This window comes from Leptodactylus fuscus, chromosome 2, assembly GCF_031893055.1.
Source record: "Leptodactylus fuscus isolate aLepFus1 chromosome 2, aLepFus1.hap2, whole genome shotgun sequence".
Classification (NCBI taxonomy): Eukaryota; Metazoa; Chordata; class Amphibia; order Anura; family Leptodactylidae; genus Leptodactylus; species Leptodactylus fuscus.
This window is the reverse complement of record NC_134266.1, coordinates 238,526,680-238,549,785: the sequence shown is the minus strand read 5'-3', so window position 1 is coordinate 238,549,785 and position 23,106 is coordinate 238,526,680. Positions and strand designations below refer to the sequence as shown.

General features: G+C 42.2%; 1 protein-coding gene across 1 annotated transcript in view; it reads right to left on the bottom strand.

Annotated features, from left to right (window-relative positions):
- Positions 1-7,703: 7,703 nt before the first annotated feature.
- Positions 7,704-23,106, bottom strand: part of MRPS31 (mitochondrial ribosomal protein S31) — a 50,186-nt gene continuing 34,783 nt past the window's right edge. Inside the window, exons 6-7 of the mRNA XM_075265920.1 lie at positions 15,183-15,326; positions 7,704-8,051 (exon numbers count right to left, since the gene is read on the bottom strand). Of these exons, the coding sequence (XP_075122021.1) occupies positions 7,819-8,051; positions 15,183-15,326 (377 nt within the window). The 3' untranslated portion in view covers positions 7,704-7,818. The remainder of the gene's footprint in view (positions 8,052-15,182; positions 15,327-23,106) is intronic.

The window sequence follows — 23,106 nt, the reverse complement described above, 5'->3', positions numbered from 1 at the left end:
GTCTATGGACGAGCTGTGTGAGCAGAGGGAGGGGGCGTTCCTCCCCGCTCACACAGTATAGTGCGATAGGCGCTGCTGGGCAGAAGAACATTCCTGGCTAACTGTCAGAAACGCCCTTCTGACTGTAAAGCGCTACGGTACTGGGACAGATAGCGCTTTACCCGGGGCACAGATCAGGAAAGCCGATAGTGCGCTGAATTCAGCGCACTGTCGGCTTTCCAGCAGTATATAGAACTGGCTGTGCCCAATCTGATGAAAGGTCCACTTTAAATAGTCTGTTACCTGCTGGAGTAAATCCATCAGCTCACAGGCCCTATTTACTTACCGATCCCCACTCCTGAACATGGCGATCTCTGCTTTCCCTTCAGTGCTCCAGAAGGCCCTTTGCATCTCATATAACGTCAATGATACTGGAATAGCAATGTGACAGGGCTAAAAGGGGAGCAGAGGCAGATGTGTTCAGGTTGGGGATCGGTAAGTGGGATCTCAGGGCAGCAGGAAGAGAATTTTTTGAACAAACGTCTGTAGATTAGTCTTGTGAGAATCGGCTGGCACAAAGTGATAAGTAGAAATGGTGGGGCCCCATGGCGAACTTTTGACATGCCCCTTCCCCCCTCCCCCTTCTCCCGATGTCCTTTTCAGACCCCAGAGTATAATAATTGAAGACCCAGGGGAGGATACAAACATGAAAAACACTGTTACTTACCTACTTACCTCTCCTTGGTTCTGGCACATTCCCTGCTGTAGAGACATCATGTGAGCCGATGCTTGCGTTGCGACACATAATAACACAAGTTCCAGCCCACGTGATGTCTGGGACATCACCAAGTAGGCCTGAAGCCTTCCTGACCCAGGAGAGGTAAGTAACAGTGTCTTTTATGTTCCCTCACCTCTACTAGCCCTCCGATCATTATACTCAGGAGTCTGAAAAGACCCACCAAGTATAATGATAGTGTTTGTGGGACAGCGGGCCCGCAGCCTTACTTACCCATCCCGCCTCCTGTCACAGCCGCCTCTGCAGAAGAGGAAGCGCCGGCGGCCATGAGCAGGAGCCATGATCTGTAAGTAAATAAGGCCCTTTTTAAAAAAAAACAGAATCTGTATCTGTTGCTGGGCCCCCTAATGTCTTGGGCCCTGTGGTAGCCGCTACTGCAGCTACCCCGATAGTTATGCCCCTGGCCTGGCAGTTTAGTTTGGACTAGATACGTCTGAACCGAAACTGCTATTATTATTCTCTGGGGTCCGCCTCAAATTCCTCTTTACTTTCCAACGTGTGAACAGGTTTTATCTACTTGTATGGAATGGACGCGATTACAAAAAGTCTTCGGGAATTAGGAAGTGTTTTATTCATGCAATTTTTGACATGGTTTTTAGACTTTTTTTTCCCCTCCAGCACATTGTTTTGTGAATGGGCCTGGCAGTTTTTGCAAAAACTGTCTGGAAGTTGTTTACACCTGACTTTTAGGCTAAAGCTTCACGTTGCAGAAACAATGTTTTGTTTTTTTTTGTTGTTGTTGCTGTGTGTTTTGGGGCCAAAGCCAAGAATGGCTACAAAAGGAATGGGAAATATATAGGAGGTTCTTCTACTTCTCCTTTCTGCTCTATCCATTGCTTGCAAGAAGGATTTTGCATCTGCCATCTTATTTCATGTGCAAACACATTTCTGAGTGCTGCTTTGCAATATCACATTTGGGCACTTTGCTTGGCTCTAGTGATCTGTATGACACGGCATAATTCAGTTTTTTCGGATTACTATAAATACCGCCTTAAGAACTCCTATATGTTATACACTTGAAAATGAAATGAGTTTCCATTATATAAAAAAAAAACCACTCTGTAACATAAGCTCCACTTTCTATGATTGACCCATTCAACCGGCTGCCAGGGTAACCATGGTATGGAGACAAAAGTGAGGACAAAGGGAAAGGATGATGCTCCGGTTAGCATGGTAACGGATGAAGCATCACTGTGTTACAACATATGGAGTATACGGCTACGAAGCACCAGAACAGATGCCGACATTAAATCAACTTCTGCACTACACGATATTGTTTGCCATGGACTGACCAATGACGCTTGGTACAGCACATAAAAAGTTGTACACGTTTATAAAAAGAAATAAAAAAAACTAGCTCATACTGATAGGACTGCATGTCTCAGTAAATAATCCGTCATTGTTCAGACCAAGGCTCTGTTCACACCACTCCGTGCAGCAGGCTGCCTGCAGTGGCTGCTTCTCACTCCCTGTATTTCTCCTTGCTCCCCCTTTCCCCTGCTGAACAGGACACATAACGATTCTGCAGATCAGATAATATGCAGATGCTTGTACAGAACAGGCTCAGTATTATCTATGTGTTTACATAGAGGGATAACAGGCTTTATCAGTAAACTGCAATTATCTGAACGGATTGTCCTGCCAGCACCAAATAAGTGACGTCACTTGTCCTATCTCCCAGGCTTGTAGGTACAGCAACGCAGTGTAAACAATGGAAGGAATAAGGTCACATTGCAGGCAAACAAAGCAGAATTTCTAAAGCAAGAAATTTAGGAAAAGTCTTCAATTTACATAATCTACCAGTATAGATAGAATCCTTGAGATGGGACAAACCCCATTAAGCCAGTTGCACACGACCATATGAATTCCTTTCTATGAGCCTGTACACATGACCATGAATTACACGGTCTCATGTGCGGGCCGATAGTCCAGGCTGCAAAATATGGAACAGGTCCTATTCCTGTCCGATTTTGTGTAATGAAATGGGGCGGCGGAAGCACGGCTGACATCCATGTGTTACCTATGCTGTGTAACATGGGTCCCCTGTGCTTTCTGAGCACAATTATCATAATGACGAAAACAAAAAAAATTAAAAAACGGTGGCACGGACCTTCAGAATAAAGGTAAGAGATGAATAGACTTTCTAAAGGCTATTCCTAAGTGGTTTTAGTATAAAAACAGTTTTTTAATGATAGAATCCATTTAAAATGTATGCATGGAACGTGGCTGATGGTCAGGAAGAAAAGTTACACAGGGGGGCCCACACTACCGTCGGTGTCCGACAGCTAGTGTCCGCTGCTAATGTCAGTTCAAAATCTTGCGCGGACATTAGCAGCGGATACTAGCTGTGTCCGTGACATTTCGCATTGACTTAAATGGACATCGAGTGCGTTCTTTTACACTCCGTGTCTGTCCTTAAGTGTCCGTTCCTAAAGATGTCCGACTTTTCAAGTGGAAAGAAAAACCCGACATGTAGGTTTTTTCTGTCCGCTTGAAAAGTCGGACATCTTTAGGAACGGACACTTAAGGATAGGCACAGACTGTAAAAGAACGCACCCGATCTCCATTTAGGTCAATGCGAAATGTCACGGACACAGCTAGTATCCGCTGCTAATGTCCGTGCAAGATTTTGAACGGACATTAGCAGCGAACACTAGCTGTCGGACAGCGACGGTAGTGTGAACGCTCTCTTAGAGATCAAAAGTTAGGACAGAATAGCCAAGACACAGAACAACTTCAAGAAGATTCCATCTTGATACTTTAGGGTGATTTCATAAAACCATATTTGTCGTGTGGTTAACTACCCATAATAATTAATGGGCCCATTTGACATGTCCAATTTTCCAAAGAATGGGTAAAAAAAAATGCAGAATGGACTATTTTTGTCTGATTTACAGAAGACACTTGGCCAATTAAACAGACAGCACACGGACGCCATCCATGTTACAGATCTTTAAAGCTATAGAAATTGCCTCCATGTAGTCATGTGACCTTCGTCTGGGCATTTCAGTGGGTTGTAACAAAACTGGGCCTTTTCCTATTTTTTTCTACAGACATTAACGATGGATAATAATAATACAGGTGATAGCTTTCATTGTAATCCTGTTTCTAAAGAGATGACTGCTGGGATGTGGTACTCAAACCTTCAAAAAACAAAAAAAACCATCCCACCCCATATATAAATAGGCACTCACAATGGACACCCACGATGGTGATTAACCCCGGGGGGTTTGCCATTACGTACAGTGTACATTAGACCATAAGAATAGGAGACCTGATACAGTGCCAACTCAATTAACAACCACAGAAGTTGATCCGCTTCCAATACTTTGTCATTAGCACAGAATATAATAATGATTCTCAAGGTTTCATGTAAATGGCTTCCTCTCTAAAGAGAAATGGTAATCGTCAGGAAGTCACTTAAAGAAAGAATTAGCAGTAAAGATCAGAGCGCGGAAAAAAGACACGTTCATCGAGCTGAACCAAGGGATGGTAGAGGACGCATAACGGGAAGGGGTAGAAATTGGTCTTCCTGATTTATGGACAGGAAGGTAAATTCCCCCTATAAGATATATGCCAAAATTCTACAAAAGGGGAATTTCTGCCTCCAGATCTCAAGAGAACACCCAAATCAAGAATGACAGATTCCCATACGTGTTACTGTTATTTTGTTCCAAAAAAAAATTATCTAAACCATTTATGGAAGCCATTTTTTTTTTAATTTACAATTTAATGAACACACATGGTTAAAGGGATTTTCTGGGTAAAAATTATTAATTTATTAAAAAGGTGTTAGTGCTATTAATGAGTTAATAATTGCACCAATATAACTTTAGCAGTGTTTTGAGTGTCTCTGGAAGCTTCTGGCACCTTCTGCATTTGTTTACTTGGTGTAGCTTCCTGCTGCAATGCATTCTGGTAGTTGTAGGCTCTCACACTACTATCTCCCTCTCATTCCTCCCCGTCTCCCTAGATATTCCTCTCACTGCTAGCCCTTTCCATCTCACTCAGCCCACCCCCATACCCTATTACACTTTACCTGTCTTCCTTCTGCAGGAAACGGCTCCTCCTCTTTTTTTGACTTTTTTCACTGTGCCTTAGCCTTTAATACATCTCTATTGCACAGGTTCCCAGCTTGGCCAATAAAGATGTACTGTCGGCTTCAGTGCTAAGCCAGGACTCTGACTCTATTGTGCATGCGTGTGCCGACATCAGGAGGAGGAGTCGTTCCCCGGAGAAGGAAGCCTAGATAACAATAAGATGGGTAAGTATGATGGAGTAGATGGGGGGGGAAGTAGTAGTGACTATCCATTTCCGGAAATGGGGAAACTGATCATCACCAGATAATCAGAAAATGTCCCTGGGGCGATCACGCGATCACCTCCCCAAGTATATAGATAAATATACATTTTTGATTAATTACGTAATTTAAAAAGTAGGCGGGGGAGGGTGTTTAGATTAGTGTAATCTTTTATAGTTATCCCGGACAACCCCTTTAAGACAATAACTTTTTTTTTTTTATGGGGCAAGTTGCATTTTTCAATGTCATCTTCTTAGAGTACATATAATTTAATGACTAGCTTTTATTATTATTATTTTTTTTCTTTTTGGAAGGGGGCAGAAGTAAGAAGACACCAATTCCACCGCTTTACTTTTAAAGAAAAACGTTCCCTCCTTATTGTGCAGTAAAAAAACAACAGATTAACTTTAATTTAAGGGATGGAACAAATATGGTAATTGGAAATAAGTTGCATTTTTTTCTGCTCTAGTAGCTTACCTATGCATTGTGCATTTCAAAAGCCATAACACTTTAATTGTTCATCCTTCTAGCTATAAGGGGACTTGTTTTTTTGTGGAAGCGGTTGAAATTTTTTAGGTGTTATTTTGGGCTACGTATTTATTGAACGATTTTATAATTATTGGGGATGTAAAGAAACAACATAAACATGATAATTCATCTATTTTTATTTTGTTGTTTTGCTAACAACCCTTTTAACTTTATTCTAAAAAAAATGTTTTTATTCATCAATGTTCTTTTTATTACAAAAAATAAAAATTCTGGCTTTCAATTGAGGAGTGACATGGTTGGGTTGTTCCTGTGTACAAGTTATACCCAGCTGCGTGTTCTTTCCCACTAACAGTATTGTATTCACATGACTGCAGTTATTATACACAAGTCACATCAATTCTCATCAATGCCTTTTATCAACAGTCAATTTCTACCACATGTTTGTGTGTGACGGCCAACATGGAAAAAAGTATTGATTAATCATGCTCAAAAAATGTATCTGTGGGGTGCTGGCAACGGAACGGTATTAACATGAAGCTAACTTAATAGTACAGAAATGGATTACAGCTGTATAAAAGAGCGCCCTCAATAGGTGGCCTCTACCGCGGGGGGCTTCGGTTGATCGAGCCCATCCTAGGCTGTTATTGACAGCGCATACTCTTCGTCTATATAGAACATGTGCACGACTACTCAGAAAATGCATTATCATTGCAAATATATAGCACTGTGAAAAAGTTTTAGGCAGGTGTGGAAAAATTCAGTACTGTAAGAATGCTTTCAAAAATAGAAGTATGAATAGTTTATTTTTGTCTATGAAATTAAATCAATATTTGGTGTGACCTTTGCCCTTCTCCTTCCATTAATCCTTCTAGATACACTTGCAGACAGTTTTTGAAGGAACTCCGCAGGGAAGTTGTTCCCGCCATCTTGGAGAACTAAGCACAGATCTTCTGTGGATGTTGGCTTGCTCCAATCCTTCTGTCTCTTCATGTAATCCCAATCTCAGGAGTAACAGATAACACATGGACAGTGCTGAGTGGAGAAAGACGGGTTACAAGCTTTACGGTATATGAACTGATGAAGGGCGCAGTTCGGGCCAAAAAGGAATTTTTACTGTGCACACCAATAAAGACTATTTATCAAACAAGTACATCTATAGAGATGAGCAAATAGTATTCAAAACTCTAGTTTCGAATACCTCACTCCATAGGAATGAATAGGCGTGGCCGGCGCGCTGCAGGCGCCGGCGCTTAACCCCTTTGCGATCGGCCGCTCCCATTCATTCCTATGGGAGCGGAGGTATTCGACTCTAAGATTCGAATTCTATTCACTCAACACTATACATCATTTGTGGTGGTCAGCACCGAGCTCAGGAAGTTTTTATCCACATCCTCTACATTTCCGACAGACTGGATGATGATGAGATCAGGGCTCTGCGGGGGCCGTATCATCACTTCCAGGACTCCTCCCCCAAAGGACGGTCACACCAAATCTTGATGGATTTAGATTTCTCTTGTCTTCATTTTATTAATTTTGCTATTGACAAAAATAAACTATTAACACTTTGCCTAAAACTTGCACATTTCCAACAGACATATACCCTGGATTAGTTCTCCCTCGACTACTGCTCAAACAGGCAGCATCAAGCGGTATACTAAACACCTATATCTACCCTTTCTATTATAGATTGCCAGCTTTATGAACATGGCTACTCTTCATTCTAGGCCGACTTCAGTGCGGATATTTTGTGAGCTGATTAAGGTTAAGGCCCTAAATGGCATCCACAGCAAAAAGCGTTGCAAGAAAATCCACGGTGGCAACACATCGCGGTTCTTCCTGCAGTATTTTCACAAAAACTTTACTCTGTGGACTTTCTGCTTCAAGGATACCTATATGGAAACCAGTGTATCTGTAGGTATAATTGACGTGTGCCAATTTCCAGTTTTGGAAATTTCAGGTGTCTGCTGCGCTTATGCATGTACACAAAAATAAGGCCAATGTGTAACAAGCTTCGGCCGGCTACCATGTAGAATAGTGCGACATCCACATGAACAGGGAGTCCCGGGCATCCATTTTTAAAGATACAAACAAAGTTAAATTCGATAATATTTTTTTTTATTTAAACAAGCAATATTTCACATTTGCCATTATACACTGGCACAATTCAGATAGAAAGTCCTTCCCTTTCCCTGAGTCCAGATATACACCTTCTGCACCACTATGAATGAAACACAAAGGCAAGAAGCGGGCCTCCTCAGTTGACGAAAACATCACATTCCTTCAGTAGATCCTCCTTCTTGTGGAAGTAGTCATGGAACCAATCTATGTGATCTTTCTTCTGCTGGACAGTGAGATAGGGGTTCTTAGAAAGGCCACAAATAACCAGCTCCATAAAATGTCTGATTGGTCCATGCTTTGGAAAGTCTTCCAAATATTTTTCCAAGAATATGTGCTCGTGGAACTCCACCTTCTGCTCCTCATCGAGACCTGAAACGGAAATCACATCAACATAAGTTTTTTGAGATATATCTATGCAGAATATAGGAGGAGCAGGACGAAGTACTTGAGGCTCTTCATTTCTCCATAATACTCACCTAGAAGATAACTCATGCCATCTGCTATTTTACGTTCATTGAAGAGGATGTCCAATAACCAAAAAAATATTAAAAACCAGAACTATCAAGTTGGTAGGCCACAGAAACTGACTCCTACTTAGACTCCTTCATAAATGGCTGATGTCGGGGCCACACGGTGGCTGAGTGGTTAGCACTGCAGCCTTGCAGCGCTGGAGTCCTGGTGTTCAAATCCTGCCAGGGGCAAAAAAAACCATCTGCAAGGAGTTTGTATGTTCTCCCCGTGTTTGCATGGATTTCCATCCCATATTCTAAAGACATACTGATAGGGGAAAAATGTACATTGTGAGCTCTATGTGGGGCTCACAATCTACATTAAAAAAAATAAAAATAAAAAAATAAATGGCTGATGTCCATGGTCAGTCCGAGGCAGTAAAAGATCCTCTAATTCATAAAAAATCCAGTGATTACATCCCTATGAAAGGAAATCTTAGTGTTGAATCCAGATTCTGTAACATTTTTCTGACTCCAGCCAAAATTGGTCCTGACTACGACTACACAGCCTTTAATAAACCGCTTACACACTAGCGTTCAGGCCTTCATCGTTCAGGTTCACATGGAGACCCCAAGATGGAGAATATGTCCGATTAAAAAACCTGCGGCCTCCATAGACTGTAATGGGGCCCGCTGGGTTCCTGTCAGTTGTATGCCGAAACCAGCGGAGAGAAAAGTCCTCCATGTAGGACTTTTCTCTCTTGATTTTAGGTAGAATCTGTGGTGGAGTCTCCTACAAAGACTCCAGCTCAGATGTGAACCTAGCCTTTGTAATGGCATCAAATAAAAGCAGCAATATTCACCTAACTGAGTTTCCACGCCCCCCCCCCCCCCCACACACCTGTCTATTCACTAGCAGCAATGAAATCCTAACATGAACATGTAACCACCTATCACTGGACATGGCGATAACCTCACTGGTGTTGACAAGTAACTGCTACAGCTTTACATATCCATGTCAGGATGTCACAACTGGGGGTAAAAATATACAGACCAGGGGGAAGAAAAATTATTACTACTATTTTAATTATTTTATACTATTCTAAGGCCTGGTTCATATCTACGTTCGGTATTCCGTCCTGAAAGTCCGCTTGAGGACCCCCGCAACGGATTACCAAACGCGTTAAAAAGCAGTGAGCAATGAAAGCACACAGACCCAATAGAGTATAATGGGGTTCGTGTGTTTTGTGCACGAATCATGCAGAGAGAAGCCGCACGGAAAACACATGGATCCTATTACAGTCTATGGGGCCCGTGTGCTTTCTGAGCTCACTGTTTTTTAATGCGTTCGGTATTCTGTTCTGGGGTCCCAAAGCAGACTTCCCAAACAGAATACCCAATGCAGATGTGAACCAGGCCTAAGCAGTTCTTTACATTTTTGGTGGCTGGACATCCCTTTTAAATAAAATTAAAAAAAACACACCACACGACTCGCTGAGGCAGCTATACTGGAAGCACACATTTCCTTCCTATACGGTTTGTATAGTCAGTGCAGCATGGCGTGTTTTCTTTTTGGCAAATGATTGGCAGTTAATAGACAGAAAAGTAAACAGTCTAATGCAGTCAAAGTAGTGACTAAGTAGAGCCCCTTACCCCAGAGAACATGGGGTGACAGCAGAGCTGTATTTTATGTACACTGTTACTATTTTACCTGATCTAGGTCTCCAGCACTACAATAGGACAGTCAGCAAATTACCCTGTTCCAGTCTACACAGCAAAGCTGACAAATCAGTTACAGAAAACAGGAAGTTTCAGCATTTATCAAACCTTCTGCGACCATTTTTGTTTAATTCTGACTCGCCCTTTTCTTTTGCTTTTTATTAGGGGGAGTGGAAGTGGTTTTCCTAGATTAACATTTGACAATCCATTTATGACGACTTGTCCCTTTTATAAGAAAGGCACAAAAAAGGGGGCAACTGCACTTCAGCACGTGTAGTGTTAAATGAGGACACATTTTTTAGTAAATTTGTCACCTGGAATGCCAAGGCATACCAAAAAAAATGAAAAAAAATAGTGCAAATAAGAGATGACCCCACTGCGCCGGCTCTATGTCACAATAAGCATAAAAAATTATGCTTAGAATGAAAATAAAAGTTAGATAAAAAGCCATTTCCAAGAAGATTCAATGAGCTGGGGATGAAGAACTAGGAGATGAAAGCAAAATACACAAGTGATACATGACCATGTGACTTCCAAGGACGGATCACGGCATCTCTCAAGCAGCGTGAGCTACAATATACCCTCAAAGGCACATTTATTCTTCTCTGTACTTTAAAAGGTAACTCCACCCAAAGCCAAAAGAAACAAGAGATTTTGGGTCATGTTGGGTGAGTATAACAACACTTCTGTTCTTCTGATGGATCACTTGCCAAGACTTAGGATTAGAGAAACATTCTGGGAAAAGTTATCTTATACTGTTTAGAATAATGTTACATGTCCAACAAAGAAATCATGTACAGCCATGTTCACACTACAGAAATACTAGTCCATGTCCTCATCCTGCTTAGACTCCTGTAACACTCTTCTCTATGGCCTCGCAGAAAATGCCCTCCAGTCTACCCTCTACTCTGCTGCTCGCTTCACCCGCCTCACTCCTTGTTTTTCCTCTATCTTAAGGGCTAGTTCACACCGGGCAAAATGGTCAGGATTTTGATGCGGAATCAGTGTTAAAATCCTGCCGTCTCCCATTGAAATCAATGGGAGCCGGACATTTCCTTTTTCCGTGAGTGGTTGGTTCCCGCTCACAGATAAAAGAAGCGAGCTGCCCTTTCTTCAGGCGGATTCCATGGCTGATTCAGCCGCGGTGTCCGCTTCACGACACCGCCCTCCCAACTAGGGACATTCATTTGGGCCTAATCCGGAGCGGAAAGCCGCGATGGAATGTGTTCATGCGGAACCCCGTGTGAACTAGCCCTTAGTTACCATTCGCTAGTGAATAAACACTGACATACAAAGCCATCCACAACCTGCCCCCTCCATACATCTCTGACGTAATATCCTGCTACCGGCCCATACATGATCTCTGCTCATCTCAAGACCTCCTTCTTTACTCTGCTCTTATCCACTCTTCAAGAAGAATCTGGTGAACTTGGTCCGATCTTGAGTTAGCTCTGTCACATGCATTCACTAAGGAGTTTGTGCAAGCCAAGGAGGTTTCAGGGAAGGATGTGGCTGAGGTGGTCAATAACATGAGTAGAATCGTATTTGTATTCAAAAAAAGAGAAAGACATGGCCCGCACATCCCGACCTTATACATTGATCTAGTGCTTCTCAGCAAATTCTACAATACTGAACATGAGATTCTTTGTCTACATATTGATCAAGGTGTATAAGCCCACTAGCCACTTCATGGCGACCTCTTTATAGTGGGTCCCTACTCTACTGGGCGCGGTGCTGCACAGCAGCCGCTACCACCGCAACACAGCGCCCGCAGGGTGAGCGGCCCCATGGTCCGGCAACACCCCTGCCACCAGACCAAGCCCCCAGGCTCTGGGCCGCACCACCCCATGGGCACAGCGCCACAGGAGCAGCAGACACCACGCAGCACCGCAACATGTGAACAGATCTCAAAAATTCACCTTACCGTGTTGCCCCAGTCAGTAGTAGGTGGGTCCTTTTTGCAGTCTCCTGCTAATTAAAAACACCTGGGCCAAATGGGGGGAGTGCTGGTACCAAGGTAATGGTACACATGGTGTCTGCTGCTCCTGTGGAGCTGTGCCCGTGGGGCGGCGCCACTCAGAGCTTGGGGGCTTGGTCTGGAGGCAGGGGTGTTGCCAGACCACTGGGTCGCTCTCCCTGTGGGCGCTGTGTGCGGTGGTGGTGGCCGCTGTGCAGCGCCGCGTCCAATAGAGTAGGGACCCATTATAAAGAGGTCGCCATGAAGTGGCTAGTGGGCTTATACACATTGATCAATAAGTAGACTAAGACCCTCATGTTCAGTATTGTAGAATTTGCTGAGAAGCACTAGATCAATGTATAAGGGCCCGTTCACATGTAGTAAACGCGTGTGTATTTTGGCAAAATACACATGTAAAAAATACACGTGTAAAAATAAGACTCCCATTGATTTCATTTACATTTTACACGTGTATTGTAACGTGTATTTTAATGTGTATTTTGACGTGTTTTTTTTACACGTGTAAAAAATTGTCATTGACGTCAATAGGAGTCTTATTTTTACACGTGTATTTTTTACACAAGTATTTTGCCAAAACACACACGCATTTACTCCGTGTGAACAGGCCCTAAGACTGGAATGTGCGGGCCATGTCTTTTTTTTTTTTAATACGAATTGTATTTGTACCAATCATTACAAAAAAATTCCTATTTTCCCCTTTGGCACCTGTAGATGTGTATACAACCTAGACAAGCCAGAAAGGCTGGCATTAACCTAATCATTTTGGATCTTTTTGTCCTTTCTACATCATTTCTATGTTATATTTCCCTGTGCTGTGTGGGCAGTTCTTCCTGGTGTGATGTCAGATCTACTGACCATTCAGTCACCTCCCCTGATGTCCCCTATTCCCCTCTCATAGCATAAGTCTTACCCAAGAACAACACTGTGGCATCCTCCCTTTCTCGGCTTTGACCTCCGATACGGTCAGGCTGGTGATACACTGGACCTACCTCACCCTTCCTCCTCCATAAAATATTGCTTTGTACTCACAAGGGGTATAGGAGACAAGTATCAACCAATCTGTATAGGTAAACCAGGATTACAGACGAATAATAATGGATTTTGTGGGCGCTTCCTTGTAAATTCTAAATACAACCAGAAGCCGATTTCCCAGTAATTCTGTTTACATGCGTAAATGCTTGGTACGGTTGTAATCAGACTCGGAAGGACGGCACAAGTCCAATCGTGGACAGATTTTATTTTCACCGCTTCTATTTATCGGCTTTGAAAGATTTTCCTTCTACAAATAATTCTTGTTACTTTAATTTATTGCATTGTTGTCGCTTGCCGGGAACTTTCACGTCACATTATCCTCTCTTGTTTGCCGCGCCGTCTCCTACCAAGATGCTCCCCAGGCTCTGCCTTTCTCCGAGCCCTCGAGAACCAATTGGTACGGCCTGCAAATGAGCCTTCTGACATGTTGGTAATTGGATGTGGACCACTGACCTAGAACTAGCTTTATACCCTGAACGATCCCTGCTGCTCCAAGAGAATGGATGTAATAAACAGCGGCACACATACACACACATTCCTGATGATTGTTGTGTCCTTTATAATTTTGTGGCCTTACTGATCTTTTCTTTACTGACAGTCTGTACAGCGGCATAATGGAGTGTAGGACAGTCTTGTATGGTAGTAGCCTGGGAATGCAGGGACAGCCGGCCTCGCAGATTATGACTCACTCCCTCAATTGTAAGCAAGCATGAAAGCAGATTTCTAATATCTCTTAAAAAACAAGTCTGAGATTCATCATCAAGGCCATTTTATACTTGGAGGTATTTCAGATCTAGCCTTCAACCTTAGATCTACATGCGAGTGTGTTCTATGGAGTGTACTGAATAGCGTTATACAAGAGTCTATAGAATAGGTTATGCTAATGCCATTCAAATAAGTCACATTTCGGAGATTTATTCTGGATGAAATGTACAGCAGCTTCATATAGGATGAAGCTATATTTCACATGAGCCTAGATCTCCTGCTCCACCTGCAAAATATGGGCTGACGTTCATGGTACACAACCTGACTTCCAATTCTCAGCTCAATTATTGGGCAATTTTGGCCTAAGGTCCGGTTCACATCTGCGCATGGGTATCCGTTCAGTGAATCCCCTTGGGGACCCCCGAAACGGAAAGCTAATCCGCATAAAAAAAGCAGTTACCTTAGAAAACCTGTGGACCCTATAGACTATAATGGGGTCCGTGTGGCTTCTGCACAAAAAATGCAGAGAGAAAGTGCTACTTGCAATGTTTCCCTTTCCGCATTTTTCATGCACAGAGGAGAACAGAATGACCCAAATGCAGACGTGAACTGGGGTTTTCAGGAAAACTTAAAGAAAAAAAAACCCAAAACATATCCATCTTCCTCCAGTCCTCCTCTCTGGCATAAGGTCCCCTATTCTATTCTGTGCCTGCGCAGGTGACCACTGTGCCCAATCGCTGTCCTCAGTGGTCATGTGTTATGTGCCGGTGACATATTAGCAGTGATGAAAGAAGGAATATTTCTGGCACTCAATGGGAATTTTTCATATATTTATTTTAAGCATCCAGAGTTATACAAGTAGACGTTTCGGTCAATTTAGACCTTCCTCAGTACAACGGATGCAGGAAGAGTGAACACATGGTGATTAGGAAAAGGACCTTTTCCTAATCACCATGTGTTCACTCTTCCTGCATCCGTTGTACTGAGGAAGGTCTAAATTGACCGAAACGTCTACTTGTATAACTCTGGATGCTTAAAATAAATATATGAAAAATTCCCATTGAGTGCCAGAAATATTCTTTCTTCATTGAATATGGCGGTGAGATGCCTTTTCTGAGCACCTAATCAATTAAATACCGAGTGACGGATCATTACATTTTATATTAGCAGTGATGTCACCAGTATCCAAGATGTGACCGCTGAGGCCAATGCCTTGATAGGATTTTCATCTCTATTGTATTTAAATGGTAAATATTATAGAGCATTTTTTGGGTCATATTAGAGGACTTTTACAATGAAACATTTTCTTTTTTCTATGCGAGATTACAAAACAGTCTGTGCATGCGTAATACACAGGCACCTGCAATAACGGTGGCTTGTACGGGACCTTTGTTCAGCCCCAGGCCTAAAACAGTTGGCCCAGTTGGGGCTGGTGGTCAGGGGACTAGGGGAAGCCTCCTCCCTTTGTCAGCACTACAATCTGCATTTGCAGCATTCAACATCCCAAATCCCAGTTTTCTCCTTCCCCATCCATTAGTGAATGGCGCTATGATAGGGGAAGGTATTAAAAAATCCAATGACTGCCAGCAGTATGGCCGCCTACTGATCTACACTTACCAGCTTCATTGTCAATTGGAAAGCTCCAGAGTTTTCCTTCTTTCGTCCACCGTATCATCTCCTCAAACCCATTCCTTGGCGGATGGTCACTGACGTAGGCAATGTCTTTGGCCATCTCTAGATCCCAGAGAGTTGGTGGCGTCTCTGACAATAAGAAATATACAAACACTTTAGATATCCATTCAGGAAAAATTACCAAGTTATATCACAAATATCTAGAAGTTAAAAACTGCCATAATTTGTAAAAGGCGCCCAAAAATCTACCTTTTTTCCCCATTTCCTATACTGTTCTATGTCTCCAGACATTATTGGACATCCATGGTTCACAAAATAGAGGAAAGTGGGTCATGTCAGCGTTCTTTTTATCCATAGACAGTTGGTCAATGGAAAATGAACTGAAATATGAATCCACCAATTCAAGTCAATGGGTGCGCGTGAATAACATGGATATCACATATCTGCAAAATATGCAGATGTGAATAAGCTCTTAACAATTTGATTTTACAACAAACACTTTACGTGCTTAGACAAAGAGCTTCTAGTTACTGGTATAAGATGAAATATACCAATTTCTTACAGGCATATCTAGGACACTAAACCTCCAACACAAAGACATGCTGGTGGTGCAGATTCCTCGCAAACACCTTATAACATGACCGGGTTTTATCACCCAAATCAGGCTGCACAGCCTCACAGTTGTCGCTCCGTATCAGTACAGATCATGGTTCTCGTCTGTGTGCTGCCACATAAAAAGTATGGATTCTCCATAAGGAAATTAAAGGGGTTATCCACTTTTTAATATTCATAACCTATCCTTAAAGAGATTCCATCATTAGAATCCCTTTTTCTACAAATACCACGTTGGAATAGTCTTTAGAAGGGCTGTTCTTCTCCTACCTTTGTTATTCAGATCCAAGTCGCCGTTCCTGAGAAATTTCCTCCTTATGCAATTGAGTCTTCAGAAAGCACCGGGATCCCTGTCTTCTTCTGCCAACGTCTCTCCGCCGCGTCATCAGACTATGCAGGTCTGTTTGACCATTTTCCTGTCCCGAATGGACTCTCGTGTAAGAGGCCACAAAAAAACGGCCAAACAGACACGCACAGTTGGTTGTTGACGCTACGGATGATGCGGCGGAGAGGTTGCGGTAGAAGAGAGAGGTGTCGCTGGAGAGTCTTCAGTGAGCACAGGGGACTTTCTGAAGACTCATTTGCATAAGCAAGAAATAAGAAAATTCTCAGGAACAGCGGCACGGACCAGAAAAAGAAAGGTAGGAAAACATTAGTCTTTATAAAGACTATTCCGACAAGGTCTTTGTAGAAAAGGGATTCTATCATTAGAATCCCTTTTAATACAAACCAATGTTAGACGTGCGGGGGTCCGACAGCTTAGACTATCTGACTTCAGTAGGATAAAGATGCAGTAACTAAATCCACCCCCTATATAGTGTACGGCAAGTGAGCGGCGTGGCTCACAACACGCAAACATTACCAGGAGCCACACTGTCCAGGCCGTGTGGTCCCTTCCAGATCTAAAACTGAAGGACAGACCATCAATAGTGGAAAGTTGAACAATCGCTTTAAGCTTTTGCCACTTTTCCCATCTGAGATAGATTTTAATATAAAACCTATTAGAGAAAGATTTTACATATTTTTTTCAGAAAATCTCTTTTATTACCTACCACCACATATCAAAAAGGAGCAATTTATGAGTCTAGATAGGAATTGCCAAAGTTCATGAGTCCAGTAGTGTATTCCCGAGCTATACTCAATCCCTCATTCTAAGGCTGGTCTTACACGACCGTATTGAATGTACGGTCCGCAAGTTGCTGATTAGCAACACTAGTTGCTGATCGGCAACATAGGCTCCGCAGACGTCCGTGTCCTGCCGCATTCGCCCATAGAGTTCTTATGGGCGAGTCCGTGCAGTGCCACAATTCACGGCCATGTCCTATAAATTGCGGACCACGGTTGCGGCCTGGCCACACCACGGATAAAATATCTGGTGGTGTAAGAGGCCGCATTGAATATAATGTGTCCGAAAATGGTCCGCAATTGAAAACCCTCAACTGCGGACTTACATTACGGCCGTGTAAGACCAGCCTAACATCTGGAGGGCAAACTTTTTGAAAAAGGATTATAAAGCCATTCTGATGTGGATGTTCACAGTACAGAACGAAGAGTACAGTCCGCAGTGTGAAATCTGGTTACAGTACTGGAGCAATTTTGCTTAGAACTGCACATTGTGTCGTTCCTCTATTTTTCTTTCCAGAAATGTAAGACTACATTGACAACTGAGTGTTACTGTTCCGCTTGTCAAAATTGTATGTCCCTACACAGTCAGCAAGCACTGATAAGACAGATTGTACAGAAACCCAGCCCAAACAGGTAACCCCAAATTGTCAACTTATTTATACATTTCAAGCCCAGTGTAGCGCTACAATGAAAGACACTGCGGAACCATTTCATGGGTTATACAAAGTGACAACCCTTGTTCTTGTATCAAACTAAGATGTCTATCTAAGGCTATTTAACTTTACATTTGATTGTCACCTTTATGGCAATCTAAGTCAAATAAACCTAAGGAAGGTGATCCCTACGTAATACTAGTATAAGGAAATATGGTTGTAGAAACGCAACCTAAAGGCAAAAAATCTGTATAACAGTAAAGAATTCAAAAGATTCTCTATCCATTTCGTAGAAGCCAAACTTATTTGCAATTAGTCTTATACAGGTATCTCAAATAAACATGATTGTGTCAATTGCTGGAATAATCTACAAATTTCAGGGAAAATCATGAAAATTGCACATGGTTCTAGAATTACAAAGCTTGAAAGAGAGTACAAGAGGAAAAGGCACTTGAAGGTTTTGATCCATGAGATTCCGCAAGAAGGAACAGTCTGAGAAATTATGTGTCTAGACTTTGGCATTTTAACTTGGTCAAATTATATTTCCATTTTAAAATGACTTCCGTAGATTTGAAATTACAAGAAAACTTCCAAACCCTTTACCATCAGTCTGAAGGACGCTACTCCTGGACACGCAACACCTAACCCTTACTATTAAATAGGTCATATATGTAGACTATTACAGATGAATAAAGGGGTATTCTCAGCTAGCCTTCCATGGCTGAGATGGGACTGGCTGTGTATTCACCAGCCTGCGGTGGCCCAGGATTACAGAAACATCTGGTTGTTGTACATGGTCTCCATAAGTTGTATAGCGGTAAATAGAAGTTACGGAAACAAGACACAAAAGGCATCTGAACACCAACCAACAGGATGGTAGATAAATGTCAGAAAGCCGAAGGTTCCAGCGCCACATCCCTCTTCACTACATGGGCAAAATGAGGAGTAGTATGGGTGAAGCTGTGGTAACAAAAGAGCACTACTCTCCAAAATGGGGCTGACACAACTGATATCAATAGCCAAGTATCCCACCACCCTTCACTGCACGACTGGGCTTATATATGGAGGACCCACGTAATCACAGGCCACAGATGTCCCTGACAGCATTCAGGAGGCTGGGAAAGGCCTGAAGAGGACGCACCAGAGCCCAGAGGAGGAGAGTAACATCAGGCCTTCGCTTATTACGTGGATGCCCAATGTTACTAATGACAGTTTCTGGTTGGGACTTGTTTGGTCTGAATGAAACCGCCTGGTGAACCAAATATTTGTGAGACAAGATTCGGCAACAAATACTCACCACCTCCACTAGACCCCCGTTGCCCACCACAGTAATCATGCTGATGCAAGGTCAGATAATTAGAACGTGGGCAAATGATCAGTTACTTGACGTTTGGCCCCCTTGCAGCATTGGGTATGGACATCCATATATTTTACCCCTATTATAGTCCAAACCTGCTCCCATTGGACTTGTAGGTATAAAATGACAGTAATTGCTTCATCAGTTTGTGGCCATAAAGGTAGGCCTATTAAAGATCCCTTAAACTGAGTTGTTCTTGGTTTGGGGAGGTTATGTGGACCTGACAGACTTCCTTTACATTTACATAAAAAGCCATGTACACATGTTCCATGTCACAGGCATCATCACAGCTGGCTTTCCACTTTGTCCATATGAAACTGATATTTGCCATGTTTGGGAGAAAATGATGCCTGTAAATTAGTATAACAAGCTTCCTCACACACCGTCAGGTCTTTCCTTTGTGTCTTCCTCCATGAGGAATTTCCGGCCCTATGATACTAAACTTCCTTAAGGAAATCTGTTCGACACCTCCAGAAATCCGCTGCAGAATCCCTGTCCATTTAGTTCCCTTCCCTATAATCAGGTCACACTTGTTACACCATTACTAAGTCACTGGTCTGTGCGTAGAGGTGAAAATCAAGATTTGTCAATAAACGTGGAGAAAAAAATGTTTTAGATTTTACATTTAGGCATTTAGCTGGCAGTGGAAATCATCCATATACATAGATTAGGTGTACTGTGTAAACGGCCACAAGAAAATGGCAGCAGACATGTGGTCGGTTCTGCCCGATGGCAGAGCTGACTGCGTATATGTGAATTTTAAATCCAGAAGAAGCCAACGGAAGAAGGCATCATGGGGAGGGGACCCAGTAGAAGACAGAGTCCATCGCTAGAGAGTTCTATCGCAGCATTGGGGACACCCCTAAGTTCTGTTTGAGCACTGGGGACCGCCCCCAGTGCTGCAAGAAATCTCATTTACATACCGAAGAAAACCGGGATATCTAAGGAACGGCGGCGCGGAGAAGACATCTAATGTTAAGAGAAGAATAGCCTTTCTTAAGGCTATTCCTACGTGTTAGGGAGAAAAAAAATGGGATTCAAATGAACGAATCCCTTTAAATCTGGTTTCTAACATTGATGTCTGATCATCAATATCAAGATAGTGCAGCTCTTGGTGATGTTTATATCCTGCGAACTTGCTGAACAAACTTTAGCATAGAGTGTAGGTACTGCCCCATAGATCTCTGTTTGTAGGGTAAATAAGCACCATGGCACGTGGGATCTAAACATTAACAAGTGCTAGGCTGTCTTTATACTGATGTTCTGTGAAGGTTCTGGGTGTCTGACCCCCACAGATCTATAGATAGGCCATCAAAGTTATAAACTAGATAACCCCTTTAAATTTTTTCCATAGGTAAGAACTGGTAAATATTTTATCCTAAGAGATTATCCATTCCCCTCCCCTCCTCATAGTCCTATGACAAGCTGTAAGACAACCGTCTGGAGCAGGATCTTCCCTGTGTGCACTGTTTGCACTGGGGGAAAAAATAAAAATAAAAATTGACAATCCATGCCCCCCTTCATGTTTAAGTCCCAACCCTAGACATTTTTTAGCTGAATATGGCAGGGCTGTGGTATTGGATTTGAACTTGGGGCCAATTTGGCGTGGAATCACAAAAAAGTTACCAACTTGGGCTTTGCAATACAATGTTAAAATATATTTATTTATTATATGATTAAGATGTATAATTATATTACAGAATTATTAACATTGTAGAATTAGAAATAGAACTTGTTACATATTTAGTTTCAGGGGAATCAATCGTTTTTTTTTTTGTTTTTGGTTTTTTTTTTAATTAATTTGAGGATCTTTAAGGCTTCTGACCATGACAGACCGTGTCAGACTGCGGAATAATAGAGGAGTCGGGAGGGGGGGGTTGACATCTTTGCTCTCTGTATCATACATGATATACTACAGACTGACACAGTGTGGGCAAAGCAAATCTATTTCCACTTCACTTTTAACATCCAGTTCTAGGCTTAGTGTTCCTTTAAGACTTCAGTCTGACATTTGCTGCTGACAACAACCTTTTATTCAGCCTTCCAAGTACTTATGGCACAAGTTAAGCGCCTTCATTTTCATAGTGTCACGCTAATTTCTGATTTTGGGACAGCAAGCAAAGCAGAGATCATGCTGGAGACTTCAGGGATCAAATATCTCTTGGTATTTCCTGCTCCGGGGAGAAGATGTATTTTGCAATCCCTCTTCCAGCGCAGAAACACAGCAACAGACGCCACTGGAGGCTTCTCGTAACCACCCAAAGACATTCCATAGGAAATTCTATACTGTACGGGCACCTCCTCACACCCAGCAAGGGCACCCGAGTCTGATCCTAATCCAAATCTCACATTTCATGACATTTAACAATAAGAACTGATAGTGAAGGTGCCGCAAGACAATCAACTGCCAAAATACTGATTCTGTGATGTATATCGCTTTACACCTGTCTTTGGCTCCGGGCATGCAAGAGATTTTCACCTACAATGAGCAGGAGAGGTAAAAATCAGTAAAACCAGCCTCAGTAAATAGAACGTTTCGTGTTCAACAAACCCTTCGTCAGGTAGTGGATAGTATTGGTTAGCCCTACACTGTACATGCACCCATCATAAGCCCGTGAGGTAATTGAAGCCCCACCAGATTTAGAAGAAAAAAAATTAATAATAAAAAAAAAAAATATTAACTAAAAAACTAGCCCCCATTTGAAGTTATTTTATAAAGGGATACAATACCTAAAAGTAAACAAGACATAAACTTTCCCTCCCAGTTTGTTAGTTTGCAGCATTTACTGCTTGATCTGGACAAGCAGTCTGCAGAGAACTTAGGGGGTTAATCACCAGCGATCCGCTGTACGTAGCAAGCAGGGGGGTGGGGCTTAACCTTTTTTCGAGTTCTTGCACCAGCCAGTTGTCTTACAGCCTGTCCAAGGACAGTGAGAAAGAAGGGACATGGCTGGGCTCCTACGACACTAAATTCTTTATATATCACCAAAGTTTCATTGTAACTTGCTACACAAAAAAGGATCAGAGGAAACCAGGACATGGAGGGCTGGGATTTGTTTATTTTTTTTTTAGTGCTTTTTCTGTTTTTAATGTTCCTTGGCAAGCTTTTTAACCTTTGGAAATCTTGTAGTTATTAGGAAAGCTGTCTGTATATATCCTAAATAAAAAGAAGTGTCCATTAAAAACCCAAAACCCTATATTGAAGGACTCAAAGCTTGAATGGCACTATGTTGAAACCAGAAAAGGGGAAAGCCAGCTTTAGACAGTTCACACCATTGAGGTAACAATCTAAGGCTCTATTCAGATCATATTTTTATATCAGTTTTTAATATCTGTTTAAAAGATTTTTTTAAAAAAAGACGCATGGTCGTCAGTTTCCATAGACATTTTTTATTTATTTATTTATTTATTTATTTAAAATACTGCTGATGTCTGATCACCTTCAGTTTGCATCTGTTCACTGTCAGAAGGGCGTTTTTGACAGTCAGTCAGGAAAGCCCCTCCTCACAGTAGCGTGCATTGCGCTGTACTGTCAGAGGGGGCGTTCCTTACTGTCCAGCCATGACGCTGAGCGGTGAGGAACGCCACCCCAGTACTTGTTCCGAGTAAGCTTTCTAGCAGTGTATTACACCGAATGTGCCCAAGGACGTGAAAGGTCCTCTTTAAAGAAATAGGTAATTAAAAACCCCTGATCTGAATAGAGCCTAAGGCATGTGGTAGGTGGCAGTGGGAAATCTTCTTAGTCCTGCAGCCTCAGGTCTGCATCCTTCTTACAATTTGGAACTACTTTTGCTACCTTTTCCTTTCCAAATATTCAGCTTCCTTACTTAGACCTGTATCTATATAAACTGTTATATTCTCAAAATGGCATCAATAAAAACATTAGGTCTTCCCACAAAAAATAATATAATATATATATATATATATATATATATATATATCAATCTGTTAACAAAAAATAAATTAATGAGGTTATTATATATACAGTATATATATATGGGCCAAGTAACAGGACGTATCAATACAAAGCACTTCCTCACATACATTTAGGTCAGTCTCAGAGTGATGTGTCGCTTGCAAGCTCAGCACCCCTCCCTATGAGCAGTTCAGCCCGAAAACGAAACATCACAGCAGTACGTGAACTCTGATGTAAGATTGATTT